The sequence below is a fragment of the Canis aureus genome, chromosome 24 (assembly GCF_053574225.1).
Source record: "Canis aureus isolate CA01 chromosome 24, VMU_Caureus_v.1.0, whole genome shotgun sequence".
NCBI lineage: Eukaryota > Metazoa > Chordata > Mammalia > Carnivora > Canidae > Canis > Canis aureus.
The window spans coordinates 7,010,177-7,027,297 of record NC_135634.1 but is presented as its reverse complement, the minus strand read 5'-3'; the positions used below and the strand labels follow the sequence as shown (position 1 = coordinate 7,027,297).

Sequence of the window (17,121 nt, the reverse complement as noted above, 5' to 3'; positions counted from 1 at the left end):
GATAAGATTTTAGAGGTGCAATCATTATTGGTAATGATAAAATCTGGACTGTAGCCATGGAAATAGGTAGGTAAGTTAGAATGGAACACTAGGTGAGGGAAAATAAGACATTGAGAATCCAAAGCATAGATGGATTATCCCTGTGGGTATTGAAATCTTCAAGAATGTGGAGAGGTAGAGTGACAGAAAGACAGTATTTGAGGTGCCAAAATCTTCACTGAATGAGGAAGAGTGGCTTGAGAATATTTGATGATTGTATTCAGGAAGTCGTATAGGTAGGTGGTAGCATATGAATATATGGGCTTCCAAATTTCTGGGGTTTGTTCTAAGAAGGAGGTCTGAAAAAATGATTAAAAGTCTGCTGAAAGAGTTGGAGGTATTTATCCCTAGCAGGAATAGAGGCTAGAGTATGGAAATATTATCCATATTTTATGCCATTTGGTGCTATTTGATTTCTTAACCATGTATTTCTGTTACTTGGATGAAAGTAAAATTAATTAAAATAAATTAAACATAAAAATAATAGCACTGGAGAAAAGATCCATTTGTCAACAAACAGTGTTATGATAATGTTAGAATGAAAATACTCATGGATTATTCAGCGAATAGTGTTAGAATAAATGGCAAACCACTGAAGGAAACAAATTTAGATGTTTATTTCAGATCAACTTCCATAGATCATTTCACATTGACCAAAGATTTAAACAATAAACTAGAGGCAAATTTAGCTACATATTGACATGGTTTTGGAGTAAAAAAGGTCTTCTTCCACTTACTATAGGAAGGAACTCAAAAGAATAAAAATTGAAAAACAAATAATAAACTGAGGAAATCTCTTTGCAATATAGGACAGATAAATGCTACTCATAGTTTAAAAATTGTTATAAATTAACAAGAAAAATGAGAACAGCTCCATTAAAAATGAGTAAAGCATATGAAAAGGCAATTCATATAGACAGAAACAGTGATAACTAATAAGCTTATATTACAGGATTCAATTTCATTAGGATTCAAAGATATATCAATAAAAACCACTATATGATTTTCATCTATAAAATTTTCAGGTGTTTTCAAATAATATTTTTCTGTGCTGGTAAGTAGAAAATGGACATCTTGATATATTTCTGATCATAGTAATAGGCAGTCTAAGAAAGGACTGGGCTATTTAGAGCCCATAACTACTATTTTTCAAGTACTTTTGCTCATTGGAAGAATGAATTAATTAAAGCATTTGTAAGGAATGTCTGAGGATAGAAATATTAATTTGAGTGTTATAAAAATTGATCTGTAACAAATCCATTGTATGAATGGGTATATAACATTCTGGATATATTTTGTGTAATCAATGTTATCAGAAGAGGATTTTCTTACCCTTTGGAATTCCTTTAAGAGAAAGTGTACTTTTAAAATTTTTATTTTATTTTGTTTTATTATATTCAAATACTAATATAACTTGCCATGAACTATGCTTACTAAATTCATCTGATGAGATATTCTCTCATTTTTAATTCTGAAGGGAACAACAAGCATAGAAACATGAGACAGAGATAAAGAAGAATTGGAAAGTGACCAGAGTCTGAGAGAGCTCTGCTAGTGTCAACCAAATTCATGGAATGATTAGCATGAGAATATTTTTGTGCAAATAGGCAAAGAACTGAGCTTCACATGAGGTGACACAAGAACACAGTATGTGGAAATGGGATCTGGAGGTGGAAGGATTGAAGACATGAGCTCCTGGTAATTCCCAGAAATTGTGGAAAGGAGTTTTGGATTTTAGAGTTTCTGGATGTCTATCCAGCTTTCCAAATTCATCATAACTCAGATTGAGTTTTAGAATCCTAACATTTTTATTATTTCCATTTTTCTTTTGGGGTCCACTTTTATTTTGTATTAAGATAATACCTTTTATGTTAAAAAGTACAAGCCAAAAAGGGGAAAAAAGCCCCCCAGACAGCAATAAATCCTGCAGAACATTTTATATACTACTTCTATTACTAGATATATTTTTCATTTTTCAATGTAAAATTTTAATTCAGCATCTTATGTTTACTTCCATTTCCTAGGATTTCTTACTATTTCACTGTATTTAATACTTGGCCTTTTGGTTCACTGGTAGTAGTGGTGGTTTGTTTTATTTTAACAAATTGAAGCCTGGGGGCTGCCTCTTAATACTTGCATTTGGGAGCCAAAGGTGGCCCCATAGCATAGGGAGGAGTAGAGACTTTCTTTGCCTTTGACAAGCTGTATGTAGTTACCACCCCCACACCAATTGATTACTTCATGAGGATGTAAGCTCTGAGGTTAGATACCACTCACTTGGGAATAATTAACATTATAGACGATCAATTATCCATAACCTTCATTCATTGAGAGGATTTGAGAAACACCATTTGGTTTCCCACAGGCTAATTCAGGCCCTTGATTCTTAAAATCCTTCATGGTTAGTTTGGAAATTAATCAGACTTCGAGGTCAGTTTCCATTTATCTTTGCTGATGCGATAGATTATTTGATTACTTGAAGATGATCAAACCTTAAAACACTTATGTATACAAGGGGAATAGAAGATGATTATAATGGCAATGAAGTTATAGTTTCTGCAGAAATAAAAAAAGGCACAGTCATACATTTTTGATAAGAAAATAAAATATTTTTTTCTTAATTGAGAAAAAGAATGGCTATCAGAGAAAAATACTTAAAAGGAGCCAAGCCTGAATCAGCAGAGTAGTTTCTCAAGAAGACACTTGTTTACTTTATGTTTATAAAATAGAGTGTGCTCATCCCTTTTCTTCCAAGGCCATAGTCAATGCCTCTAAGATAAGGACCTTAAGCTTCTGCACAGAATCACGAGCACCCAGGGACCTTTGTGTGTCTCTTTCCTTTTTGAGGCCAGAGTACCTGTGAGCTCATAGAAGATGACAAGAAGTACTTGCCAAGAGAGCCTCGGGAGGTAGACCCTCACTCTTCATCTCACCTTTACCTGTTTGTAGGTGTGAAACCATAGTGGCAAGACAGTGTTTTATAAAATTTCACCTCAGGCTGTATTGATTATCTGAATAAAATACATTGGCTTGATTATCTTTAAGTTATGGGTTTCAAGAGGCACATGAATTGACATGTATACTTGCATCTTACAGAGTGTAGATCTAGAAGCTGATGAACAGAGTATTGGAAATGGGACACAAATTGAACCAAACCTTGACTTCATTTTCTCTTTATACTGGCTTTTTTTTTTTTTTTTTTTTTTTTTTACTAGAATGATCCCTGATCCCTGTGTCCAAATAGGTCAAGAAAATTCTTCCTTCTGCTCCTTCAGACATAATCAAGCATGCCTGAATCTTAGGCATGAAGTCATTAACACTGTTATTCATGCATTTAGTTTTTTATTTGGTACTTCATGGCCTATTTATTGAGCACTTACTATGTGTGAGGCACTATAGAAGGTAACAGGAGACAAAGCTAAGATCAAAGAGGATAAGGTACTCACCCTGACAGAGCTTACAGTTTGTGTAAGTGACAGATAATTAAAAAGTGTGCAAATAAACAGGCAAAAATAATTAAGCTGTTAGTAAGAGAAAGGAAGGAAATAAAGAGTGTTCTAAGGTAAATAGCCTTGTGGGTAGGTGACAGGTCAGAAAAAGCCTCTTTGAAGAGATTACAGTAGAGCTGAAATCTGAAGGAAAAAAAAAATAGCCACACTTTTCTAACAAATCTTAGCAGCAGAACCCTTTTTTACAAATGAAATCATTAGTGGAATCTTTCTCAAAAGCAAGTAAACTAGACTTGCTCTGATAGAAGCTGTTGGGACCGCAGCTCTGCTCACTCAGCCTCTCTTCTAACCATCCTCCATCCCCAAAGGGACCTCAGACATTCTCAAACCTCCTCCTGGTACCAGGATCAGCCTTGCCTCAAAAAATGGCCCAAGGTTTTTTCTGTGGAACACAGTTTGAAAACCCGCACAGAGTGGAGCCAATAGGCAATTGCTTCGTATTGTGTCACCCTATTAATCACACATAAAAATACACATCTTTTACTCATGGTTGAGCCTGTATTCAGTTTTGGCACATATTTCAACATATTTTTTCCAAGTTCTTTTTTCTGTTTATCTAAGTAATCTCTACACCCCATGTGGGGCTCAAACTCAGGACCCTGAGATTAAGAATCAAATGTTCCTCTGACTGAGCCAGCCAGGTACCCCAGCTCTGACACGTATTTCAAATTCTCCTCTTTATGTCCCAAATTTCAGATACACAAATTTCAGTAAACTGTATGTCTGTTCTGTTCTTTGTCTAAAGCTTTGGTGATCTTTACTCTCAGTAGCAGGCTGTGCACACTTGAATTAACATTAGACCATTAATGATAATCATGAATGTCTCTTAGGTGTATTTAATGATAGTTAGCTTTGATTAAATACTGAGAGGCTAAGCATTCCACTTGGACATCTTATCTCAAGATGGCTTCCATTATCTCTGCCCTTGTCCATTCATTTCTATTCTGTACTGCATGGGATAAACATAGGCATTTTCTCCTTTTGAGTAGTCAACATATTTTTTTTCTTATTTTAATTCTGTTGAAATAATTCAAAGAATAAGCTGCTTCAAAAAAGCAAAATACTTAATTAAGGTTGCTTGTAGTTGTTGTTGTTAGTTATGTAGGGGTACCCAAGCATAATTGAGAAAATAATTTAATCAAATCGCTCCCACTATGGTGAGGGGAGCAGCATTTGCTTCTGTGAAATATCTAGCTGTTTATTATGCTATCATTTAAATAGTGACCTGCAGGACAAACTTCCAGATTTTTCTTATGGAATCCAGTCAAACTACATTTCATTTGTACTAAAAATTTTTGAAATTCATGAATGATTCAAGTCCATCAACTGCAAGATAACTAAGGATGCACAAATTTTCTCTTCAAGATCACTGGAATTTAAATAAGACAGAATACTTTGGTAAACCTATTATAGAAAGATCATAAAAGCATCATCTTTCAAATGTCATAAAGAGCTAATGTTCCCCTGGCGAAATCCAAATAAATGTAAGCTATTTCCAGTTTTGATCTGTGCTTTAATTTTACCAGAATTCCATTTTAACAGCCTGTGCCTAGCATTTTAAGGTCTAAGTTTCGAGTCACTATATCAAACATGCAGCATAAAAGAGAATGCAATGAATTGAATACTATTCCACTTGATAAATACTCAAGGTCAGGTAGACTGGGGAAGGAAAATGAGGTTGGTAGAGAGCAATGGAAAAAAACATCCTACAGATTTTCAAGAAGCAGGAGATGCTAGGAATATAGATTTATCCCAGCTCATCTCTTGATTTATGTCATGCCTATCTCTAGTCAATTATATTCAGCAATTACAGAGAAGTAAGAGTGTCCAAGTTGCCATCCCGACTTATGGTTTGAAAGTTCTGTAACCTTGAGCAAATTTTCTTAATTCCTTTAAGCTTCAATTTTTATCAACCGTAAAATGGGAATTAGACAATATACTTCATACATTTCTGTGAGAATCAAATCACATAATTCTACAAAAAGCATTTAACACCACAAATGGCTGGACTGGCAATATTCTCTTCCCTTTCAGATGGACTGCTGTATCTCGTAGCCCGAGTCCACTCTTCTCTAGACACGTGTTCATAGGGGTAGAACCTCACAGGAAGCAAGTTGACCACTTTCTCTTGACCTGGGTGTGGATTGATGTGGAAGACAAACTGACAGTTTTTCTCTTCTTCCTTTTTATATTCTCCTATTTCCTTCTAAAAAAGGTATTTCATAGGCTGAAATGGCCTTGGCCATTCTGGCAGTTATTACAGGATGGTTTTGAGCAGCTGGGAGGAATCTCCAAGCTTGGCTCACGCTTTACAGTGTAGAGTGAAAATTTCATGAAACACTTTCTCATAATATTCAGTAATTCTATATTACATATAATCAATGACCTGAATAGGTCCTAAGCCTAATTAATGTCATTCAAAACTTTTTTTGAATAAAAGAATACAATGTAAAAAAAATTTTTTTAAAAGGACCAATTCTCCTTTAGGTCTTTTTACAACTTTCTGAAAAAGAGCCCATCCAATAAAGTTTTTCACTGCCTGGGCTATATTGTTGTCTCCTCTTAATAAATGATCCATAAAAAGAATTTAGATTAATTTTGATTGATCAAATGGAAGGTGATTTAGTGATGTCCAAAACTACTATCCTTTCCGTTGTATTATTATCCTGCCTTGTAAAACCCAGCAGTTCTGTGAATACTCTCCCAGGGGCTTCTGCTCTTCTTATCATTTCTGGCTATGACCTGGACTCCTGCAGGACATGGGAACTCACTCACACCTGACGTCTTGCAGCTTTCCCCTTTCTCTTTTTTATGCCAATGGAGACATGGAAACCCACCTTTTTCTTCTTTCCACTAACAAATTATTCACCCAAGGTGAAGGGGATTAACAGGTATAAATTTCCAGTTATTAAATAAATAAGTCACAGGAATGAAAAGTACAGCATAGGGAATATAGTCAATAATATTGTAATAACATTGTATGGTGACAGATGGTGACTACACTTATGGTGAGTACAGCATAATGTATAAGATTGTCGGGTCACTATATTGTACTATATTGTACACCTAAAACTAAAATAATATTGTATATCAACTATACTTCCATAATAAAAAAAAGTTATTTTGTGTATAGCAGGTTTTACTAAAGATTTGGGCTGCAAATGTGGTTTGAGCTACAGAAATGTAACACACTAAAATTCCTGAATATAAGTCTTCTCTTTTTAAAATTATTTCTTGGCCCTTTAGAAAGAAATGGCCCCTAGACTTGGCTATATTAGATCTCTCTCCTCCCTCCGCTCCCCCTCCTCTTTCTCTTCTCAGATCTCCTAAACCTAAAAAAAATAAGACTGCTCATGTCACACATTATTCAGACAGATACCACTTTCTTAAGTCCTGTCAAGAACATAGTCTTTTGCCCTTTGTGTATTGAAGCCTCACTATTATGCTCTGCTAAACAACAGACTGTCTATACTGGGTAGGGAGAGGGCAATATAAAGATTTATTTCTCTTCTGATATGAAATATGTCACCCTCCCCTTTCAAAGTGGAAGCAGCTCTAGTCATACTGAGTTTTTAATATTGCTTTTCCCCTTTTTAAAACAGTATTGAGTTGCTAATATTTTAATTTAATCTGAAACCTCAAAGAGTTAATTCATTTATAGATTTTATAATTGAGTGTCTATAGTATGGGATAGTTGAAAAAAAAAAAAACATGTGTCTATTCCCTAATAAGTATCATCTTAGCTCAGTGTTCTTTTTTTAGTAGACATGCTAGAGCCAAATTCTAGATCCCCTACACACTGGATGTCTGACCTTGGATAAATTATCCTCCAGGAATTTTAGTTTCCTTATTAGTGATGAGGATGGCGATAGCCCACAGGGTGGTTTGAGGATTAAATGAAGTAACACAGCCAGGTGGTATAGATGCTCAGCTATGAACAGATGAGGTACACACCTGTCTTCAGAGTTATGATCTAAATTATGCTGGTAGGGTAGCCTGGCTGCTAGCTCTTGATCTCTTTCAGTTTCCAAAACATCAATAGCTATACTAACAGCCTACATGTTAGCAAAAGAGCCTTAAGAATCTTCTGGAAAATGACTCTCAGTCACTCAGCAAAGCTCACAAATCCCTTGTCCTAAAAAGAGATGCAATCATTAGTGGAACATTTAGTTCACCTCAGAGCAGGGTCCTTTTCAGAGATTTATGCTATCCCCAACCTTCAGAATATTTCTTATTAATTAGACTGCCTGAGAACCCCTCACATTGGCTCAATTCTTCAAAGGAATGAAACAAACAAAAACAAGGTTTCCCTGCCCTTCTTATCACACTCACCTCACTGGAGGGTGGAATGATCTTGTCTGAGGCACTATTCCTTTTTTGACCATTTTTCCCTGATTGCCAATCACCAGTGAGAAACCCATCACCCTCCTCATCAACCCCCAACTCAAATGTAGGTGGTATGTGTAATACTAAAGCTCCCTAAGGAACACTGGCAGGCTGGTCTTCAATACCCAGTGAGCATGTGTGGAGTGAGGACAGATATCCTATTAGGTCGAAGCTCAGAATCTAGCAAAACAGAATTACATAACCTTTCATTAATTTACTAGGAAAATGTATCAGCAGAGCTCATTAATTTCTAAAATTAAATTCACCAGGGAACAAACTTAAGTCACAGTTTTTCCATGAATTTCTAAATGCCCCTATTACTTATTTCAGCAGAGAAATTGGATCAGGTGGCAAGTAAGCATCTTTGTAGAAACAGCAGGTTTGGCTATGGTTTTCTATTAAATTTAACTGGAAATCCCCAAGATAGAAAACTCCTAGAGCATAAGAAATGTCCCCCTTTATATTCCCTCTGTAGGAGGTTAACAAACACTTGACATATAACCTGCATACATGACTTTCCTTTTTTCATTTAAACAGTTCACATTTCTAAAGAAAAATATATCAGTCACACACTAGATGTAGAGAATCAGAAATATCTGACTTAGGTATGTCTTTTTCATCATTCAGAATGTAAAGGGCTTGGATTTGAAAATGAAAACTAAAGTCAAAGTTCTTGACCAGAAAGGGGTAAATGGTCAATGTGCTAAATTTCATCTCCAAGCATGAGAGGAAAATATACTTTCATTGCTTTGTGGGGACTTCAGTTAAATAAGTGAAATCATTGGGACTCTGAGGGTTTAAATGGGAAATTTGCAGAGTTCCCAAACTTGAGTGCCTTTTATTATAATATATTAGTAATTATCAATATCACTTGTTGAGCATTTACTATGCAATAAGTGCATAATGAAAGCTATCTTTAATCCACACAATTGCCTTGCAAGATAGATCTGGCATTTGAACTATGAAATACTGTACCAGAGTTATAAAGCTCAATTTTTGAATCAAGTCTCTCTTGATTTCAAAATCCAAGATGTCTTTTAACTGGGGAACTCAGATCCTTAAAGCATATTCAGCACACTGACCTATCACATGTCTGTGGCTGAGAACTCTGACTTCAGTTTTCCTTTTGAAAAATGTTGAAGATAGGCATATGTTAGATTTTTTGCTTCTCTCTATTTAGTGCAATAGGTATTTTTTTCTTTAAAATTCTGAATTGTTTAAATGAATAACAGAGAGTCATACAAATGAATCTTATGTCAAGAGTTTGTTAAACTCGTGCAAGAAGATCCAACCAGATCTTTCTAGACAAATTTTAAGCATTATCCTATTTTGCTATTATCCCTATACGTAAACAGAGAAACCACATGAACATTCTCATGTTCTCCTTCTCCTTCATCCTCTTAATTGTATTTAATTCATGACATTTTTGTGAGAATTAAATAGCTCAAGGATTCCTTTGTTGGAATGGCTTTTTTTTTTTTTTTGGAAGATGGCAAGTTGTGTCCCTGAACTTTGGCATTAGGTTCAGGAATGAGCTCTCCTGTGTAACAAGTTAGAGTGTATTTACTCAGTGGGGAAGCAGTGGGAGTGAGGACAGACCAAACGGTCAGGGGACCAGAAAAAAGGCATGTTGACTGGATCCTCTTGCCCTCAATCCCCAGATAAGTTCATTCATCAGCTTCTCTTGGATCTAGCTCCAGAATATATTCTGAGTCGGATCTAACTCTACTTATTCCATCAAAGTCAAAAGCAACATAAACAGTAGAAATAAAAAATAATAAAAGGTGACATGTCCCCAATAAGGCCCCAGAGGAAGAACAACAAAAGTTCCCTTCTAAAGGAATGACTACTAGAATTATAATGGGAACACCAGAGTGACCATTTATACAGTTGTACCCTGAATGATGACAAGCACTCATTCTCTGGGCTCCTGGCTGAACAGCCTCTGAGAAGGCATCCTTTCCCCTTTTATGCATATTTCTATACACTGTATTTCTACTTATTGGGAGACAGCCTGATGGTGCCTGTCTATGTCCTTTGTAACATGAAGGAACCCACTGAGTGTGTGAATACTGTTCAGCTTTTCCAAGGCCCTGTTGCTATATAAATTATATTCAACGTCCCCAACAAAAAGTTGACAAAACATGAGCATATGTTATGACCCTCACTTATGACCATCATGCCTTGAAAAGCATGCAAGTGCACTCTTTAACTAAACGGAAACCCTCAAGGACACACACAAAGTGCAAAGGAAGAGGTAAAATTATTTTGCAGGTGATTGTTTGCTTTATCATTTTTGTTTTTGTGTGGTCACCTTTTGGTCCTTGCAGTCACCTTCAGATAGACCTGTGACCATCTTCTCTCTCTGGTCTCCCTTTGTTCTCCCTTAGCAGTGCTCTTGATCTTTCAAACTACTCTCCTGTTCTCAGGGCCCTAAATATTTGTGAACCGGCTCTTCTGAGTTTCCTAAAGGCCCTGGAAGGGCTCTGTTGTGCTACTCAGGTCCCAAGAGTTGCTAGAAACCTACCAAAGAGAGATTTTTCTCCCATTGACACTTACTACTTATATGACACTATATTATGCTAACAGGTCTCTTTTACCTCCTTTTACCAATGACAGACAGGGCTGGGGTTAGAAAAGAAGAAGGTGGAGAAAAAAATCCCATCCTGCCACACATATGTGAGAAGGCACTGCCATAATTACATTTTTGCTAGGTCACAGTTAATAAACACTGACAAATTGCCTATGAGCATTTTATTTCTCTTATGTTGAGATATGAATATTGGATCTGAGTTTCTCCATTTTTAATGTTGGGAGGATTCTATATCCATCACAGGAGGCATAGAAGATGGAAACTGTGAATTAGAGGCATAGTGCCTATAATAGCTTACTCTGTAGGTTTAATAATGTATTTTTTCCCCATACAGTATTTGTTTCCTGCACCTATACTAGACACCCAAAGAGTGACTATCTTGACTTGCAAAATCTGTAATGAAAGTGAATGGCAGCTAAAAACTGGCAAGGTAGCCTAGACTCCAGAATTACCAGTAAAGTAAAAGGGCTTCACCAATATTTGTCATTACACATTGAGCCATCACTTCTGAGAAAGAATAAAATATCCAACACATTGTCATAATCACCAGAAGCAATTAACATTCTGTGAGGCTGTTTCTCTAACGCCTAAGTTCTCCTCGTTCACAAAGACCTCATTTGCTCTCTTCTAAAAAATCCTGCATTCTTTTTCAGGCCAGCTAATACAACTTGTATCTTTGTGCAGTGCCCTACAAAATCAGAGAGCAATAACCTACAGCCCCTGGGCTGGAAATAGAGCTCTTTAAACTGTAGATAATAAGTCTTAGTGGTTAGAGAGATGAGGAGAGATAGGACTGAACTTTAGCTGTGATTCTCCTGGTGTATTTTTGCAAAAGCTCTCCGGGGCCACCATGTAAGGGTTTTATAGCAGCTGGAATTCACTGACATAGAAAGTTAGACCCTCAGAGCTTTCTATATTACCTTGTCCTTATGAAGCCATGCAAGGTACATGACAGTTAAACTACCCCTTTTTGAGAAGTTCAGAGTACCCCAGTGAAAGACCCTTACTTGTGAGTTATAGCCACTTTCTTATGCAAGTCCTTATAGGTCATTATGTTTAATGGTGTGTGACTCTGCCAAAGAAATGGATTGTACTCAATTGGGTCCTTCACCCCAAAACAAAATGTGTATACTGCAATTAGTCTGAATTCTGGAATATTATGATGTATCTACCCAATTGAATCTCCCTTGGATGATCTGAGGATGGTGGCTGGCCAACCACATCATATCCTCTCTCTTAAGGAGTCTGAATGCAGAATGATAAAGAATGTAACACAGAAAACAGATTTTTTAGACAAAGTAATATACATTGCTTTAATTTAAAAAATCCAACAACCTGGATCTCCTAAGCTAAGGACTTATTGGAAGGATAGAGAGCATCCCAGGATTGGTTGTAGGCAAGAGAACTGGGCTTGGAAAACAGGCAGGCAGGACCCAAGGATCTCTGAAAGACTGGACAGCAGGAGATGCAGAAGAGTCATACAACAGGAATGGAGAGTCTATGAGGCATTTGCTATAGCAACTATGAAATGGCCTCTAGTTATCACTTATATTTTTGAGTGGTTTGCTCTAAGATTCAAGGTCCCTAGGCTCAGGAACCGACTCTACGCCAAATGCTCACACTCTGGCTGCCTGAGTAGGGAGTTAGAAGGGGGCCCCAGTAGCCTTTGCAGTAGGAATTGACCACTACCTCCTTCAATGATCACTTGGAATGGAAGTGATGGAAGATTACTTCAAAACGGAGATTGAGGTTTCATTTGGAAGAGAGGATTAGAATACCAGTTATGTCAAATGTGGACTGCAGTCACTACTTTCTGCTGCCCAATATGTACATTCACACCCTTCTTCCCAAACCTATATAGAGATTAAAACACAAACAAATAAACAAAAAACACTACTGCCTATATAATACCCACTATCCTTCATATTTCAATAAATTTCTAATTTTTTCCTTTAAGGGATCCCACTACATTCTCATGATTTACTGATTTTAGCTCAGACTTGAGGATCTCTGTCCATTTATTCACCCTTGAGAACCATCACAACCAACTCCATTATAATATTTACCTACATTTACTGTATCTTAATAGGGTAAATGAAAAGTAAAGACAAGAGGAATTAGTTAAAATATGTAAATATATTCATTAAACATTGAGAAAGGAAGTATGGGTGGCAAATATTATCCTCATTTCTGAAACTATTATGAGGTGTGCATATGACTTCCATCCTCCCCCACCATATTCACTTTGCATTTGACCAGAAACCCAGATGCCTCAAGGTTCTTTGAATTTTAAAATCCCAATTTAATTTCTGATGTATCTTGGCCTCAAATGGCCAACAAGTATTCTCAACTTCTAATTCAAAAGTTTTAATGCTGTTTCCTGGTTGAAGAATTCCTCATTTAGATACAAAAACATCTAAACCAGTGAAGCCTAGTTTTGCATGCAGAGTAAAACTCAAAATGAGCTAGGCACTGTTGTTTTGAAAAATGGTATGTATTTGCAAAAGAGCAGAGCTTGTTCGAAAAGCACGGGTCTTCTACCATGATTTCTTTATGAAGGCCCACCATAGGCTCTACACATTATCACAATCTGGCACAAACACTTTAAATAACATTGAATCTAGCAGGTCAAAAATGTTGAATATCATAGTCTAGACCAGCTCGGAATGTTATCTTGAAACTACTCATGGAGAAACTTATGTGTTATCAGAAAATGGCTTGAGTATCAAACACAAATGTAGTTTATATTGCTTCTAAAATCCAAATAAGTTGACCTAATTTCTTGGTATGGAGCACAGGTTAGTCTTTTGAAGAGATATTCCAAAATATCCCAAGCTCTTAGAACACCACAAACTTCACTAAAAAAAAAAAAAAAAAAAAAAAAAAAAAAAAAAATTGATCTTCTACCTTATTGCCAAAGCACCTAGGAAACTAAAACTGTCTGCTTTCCAAGTCCTATTAGCATGGTGTCAACAAAATACTAGACTGGGAAGGCCAAGATTTCTATTGATTATATTGCAGAACTTAATTAGGAGATTGAAATATCCCTGAGTTAAACATCTGTCAAATAAAAACAAACTTCTGTTGTTGCCTGCTTACTGGGACAAAAAAAATTTAAAAAGTATTATGATCAAAAGTTTATATCAAGTGTTCAACAAAGATGACACATTTGTGATGCCAGATCCATTGGAAGTATACCAGGGTAAGCTGTGCATTGTCATACTGCAAGATCCCTCTATTTCGCACTATTCAAACTAGACAATTAAATGGAAATATGATTCTACATCACTGCATCTTTTTAATGTTTGATGATGGCCCTAATCTCTGTGATATCCTCAGGAATGTTGAAATGCTTTTTGGTTTACTATTTCAATAGAGATAGATAGCTCCAATGAACTTCCATTGGCCCTGTTGACAAAAGTCTTTAATCTTGGGTCAAAGAGCCAATAAACTCACCTATCAATAATAAAAATACAAATGAGCCAATTAAAAGAAACCTATATAAACATTTTCTCCATTGACAGTTATGCAAATGGTCAATAAGCACATGGGAAGATATTCAGCATCAGTAGTCATGAAGGAAATGCAAAACAAAACAAAAGGAAAAAACAATACACAATTAATGTTGTTCTACTTCATACCTACTAACATATCTTTATAATCAGAAAGATAGATAGTCACAAACATTGATAAGGCTGTGGAGAAATCAGAACCCTCATAGTAGTAGGTACAGCTACTTTAGAAAGAAGTTTGACAGTTCCTTGAAAGTTAAACATACCATTTGACACAGTAATGTCACACATAGGAAAATATTTGAGTAATAAAACTAAATGTCAACACAAAACTTGTACACAAATGTTTATAGCAGTATTATTCATACTAGCCAAGAAGAAGAAACAACCTAGTGGTCATCAACTGATGATGGATAAGCAAATGTGGTGTATACACACAATGAAGTATTATTTGACTGTAAAGAGGGGTGAATTACTAATAGATGCTACAGCATGAATGAACTTTGAAAATAATATCCCCTTAGCTTAAAGAAGCCAGACACAAAAGACCACATGTATGATTCAATTTATATGAAATGTCAATAGGCAGAAAGCAGATTAGTGGTTTCCTAGGGCTAGGGGTAATAGGAAGATTTGGGTATGAAAGATAAAAGGTATGGGCTCTTTTGGAGAGTGAGGAAGTGTTCTAAAATTGTGGTGATGGACACACAACTCTGTGAATATGAAAAACCATTGAATTATACAGTGTAAGTGAGTGAATTATATTTCCATAAAGCTGTTCTTAGTAAGAATAAGCCAATGAGTCATCTTTTTGCTCCAGTTATGGGGGATAACTATATACTAGGTTGAAGAGTAATCACTGATAGGATTTGAAATCCCACTGTTTTTCCCAAAGATTTTAGTTAAATTTTATCATGGCCCTATAAGCTCCACTTAGACAGGCGGCAAACAGTATGTTATGTTCTGGATCCCTGGAAATTAATATTTATTGACAATGCCCAAAGTTCCATATAATTTAAGATTTATCCCATTCTCTAGTATATATATATATATTCCTTATATATATACACTAGATATATATATCTAGTATATATATATATATATAGCTTATTAATAAACATCGATCTTGTGGAAATCTAGAAGGAAAGTGTGATGAGCAGATCAGAGTACCTTGCATGGTTATCACAAAGTCCTTGCTCAGGGGTACCGTCTCCCCTTCAGTTTAAAGATTTAATGTGTAAATTAATTCAGGTCAAGTTTTGTGTAAGAAGCTGTGAATCTCCGTTAGGGTGCTTCATTCAAGGATATTTTGTTTTTCCTTTTGTTTTACATATCAGGGAGAGCCTTAGAGGGCTAGCCATCTATGTCCCAGGGATCCCATGGTCAAGTAACCATCACCAAAACTCTTTTTGCCATCTCAGCTCTGCTGCCAATTATGGAAAACTTGAAGGTTTACTACAAAATCCCTTTCTCCTTGAAATCTTGCCACTGCCTTCTCACTCCCCTGCCATAGTTGGAAATCCCATTTCATTCAGCCAACAGAGAAGAGCACTTCTTAGACTCAAGTTTTTGGAAAAAGGAGAATTGTTTGGGAATATAGTTAGATGTTCACAATGGATTCCCTCCAGCATTCCTGGTTTCCAATGCTCTGCTTTTAATCAGGTCTTGTGAGAGATAATTCACACACAGTACTAGTCACTCTCTCTCTCTCTCTCTCTCTCTCTCTCTCTCTATCTATCTTCAAAGATATTTATTTATTTGAGAGAGATAGTGGGGAAGGGTGACAGAGGGAGAGGGAGAGCGAGTCTTAAGCCGACTCCACATTGAGCGCAGAGCCCGACATAGGGCTCAATCTCACAACTCTGAGAGCACCACTGGAGCTGAAACCAAGAGCCAGCAGCTTAACTGACTGTGCCTCCCAGGTGCCCCAACAGTCACCCATTATAAATGTATAGTTTTATGATTTCTTAGAGCTGCCATAACAAAGTACCACAGACTACGTGAGCTAAAATAACAAAAATTTATTATCTCCCAGTTTGGAGTCTAGAAGTCCAAAGCCAGGATGTTAGTGTGCTCTCTCCAAAGTCTCTAGAGCTAGTTCCTACCTTGCCTCTCCCAGCTTCTGGTAGCCCCAGATGTCCTTGGCATGTGATAGCATAAAGTCAATATCTGCTTCTATCTTCACATGGTAGTCCTCCCTGTGTGTCTGGGTCCAGTTTTCCTTTTATTATAAGGGCACCAGCTATTGGATTAGGGCCCATTTACTCTAGTATGACATCATTTGAACTTGACTAATGACATCTACAATCACCCTATTTCTGAATAAGGTCATAATCAAAGAATGAAATTGCTGGGTCATAGACTAAACGTGTGATTAACTTTATAGGAAAGCTCCAGATGTATGTTATAGATACATACATATATATATGTATACATATGCTATATATACACATTATATATATATAATCAACGCAATATTAAATAAAAAATAATAAAAGGTGACATATATATATATATATTCAACGCAGAGCGTCACCTTGTCAGAGAAGAAGCAGCCGGTAGATTTGGGTCTCCTGGAGGAAGACGACGAGTTCGAGGAGTTCCCTGGCGAAGACTAGGCTGGTTTAGATGAAGATGAAGATGCACATGTCTGGGAGGATAATTGGGATGATGACAATGAAGAGGATGACTTCTCTAATCAGTTACGAGCTGAACTAGAGAAACATGGTTATATGATGGAGACCTCATAGCATCCAGAAGTGTTGAAGCAATCTAAACTTGAACTGTTTATTAAATTCTAGGACAGAGAACCCAGAATGGAACACTTAAAAAATGTTTATTTCATTACCTGTTTGGATTTATTTTTGTTTTTGAAACAAAAAAAAATAAATGTTTTGATCTAAAATATATATATATATATTATAATATATACTTTATATTATATAGTCTAGAATGGACTTGATTAAACATTTATATTTCAAAGGCATTTTTCTTGGATATAGAATTATCAGTTGATAATCTTTCCATACTCAAAGAATGATACTCTATAATCTCCTGGCTAACATAGTTTCTGATGAGAAAT

General features: G+C 36.2%; 1 protein-coding gene and 1 long non-coding RNA gene across 2 annotated transcripts in view; one reads left to right on the top strand and one right to left on the bottom strand.

Moving 5' to 3' along the window:
• The window catches only part of LOC144295701 (uncharacterized), an 86,574-nt gene that overhangs the window by 44,400 nt on the left and 25,053 nt on the right, over positions 1-17,121 (bottom strand). The window lies entirely within an intron of this gene.
• SEM1 (SEM1 26S proteasome subunit) lies at positions 57-16,944 on the top strand. Its single transcript, XM_077869686.1, is given in 3 exon segments — positions 57-66; positions 2,887-2,984; positions 16,568-16,944. Coding segments are annotated over 3 exon segments (330 nt in total). The 3' UTR covers positions 16,790-16,944.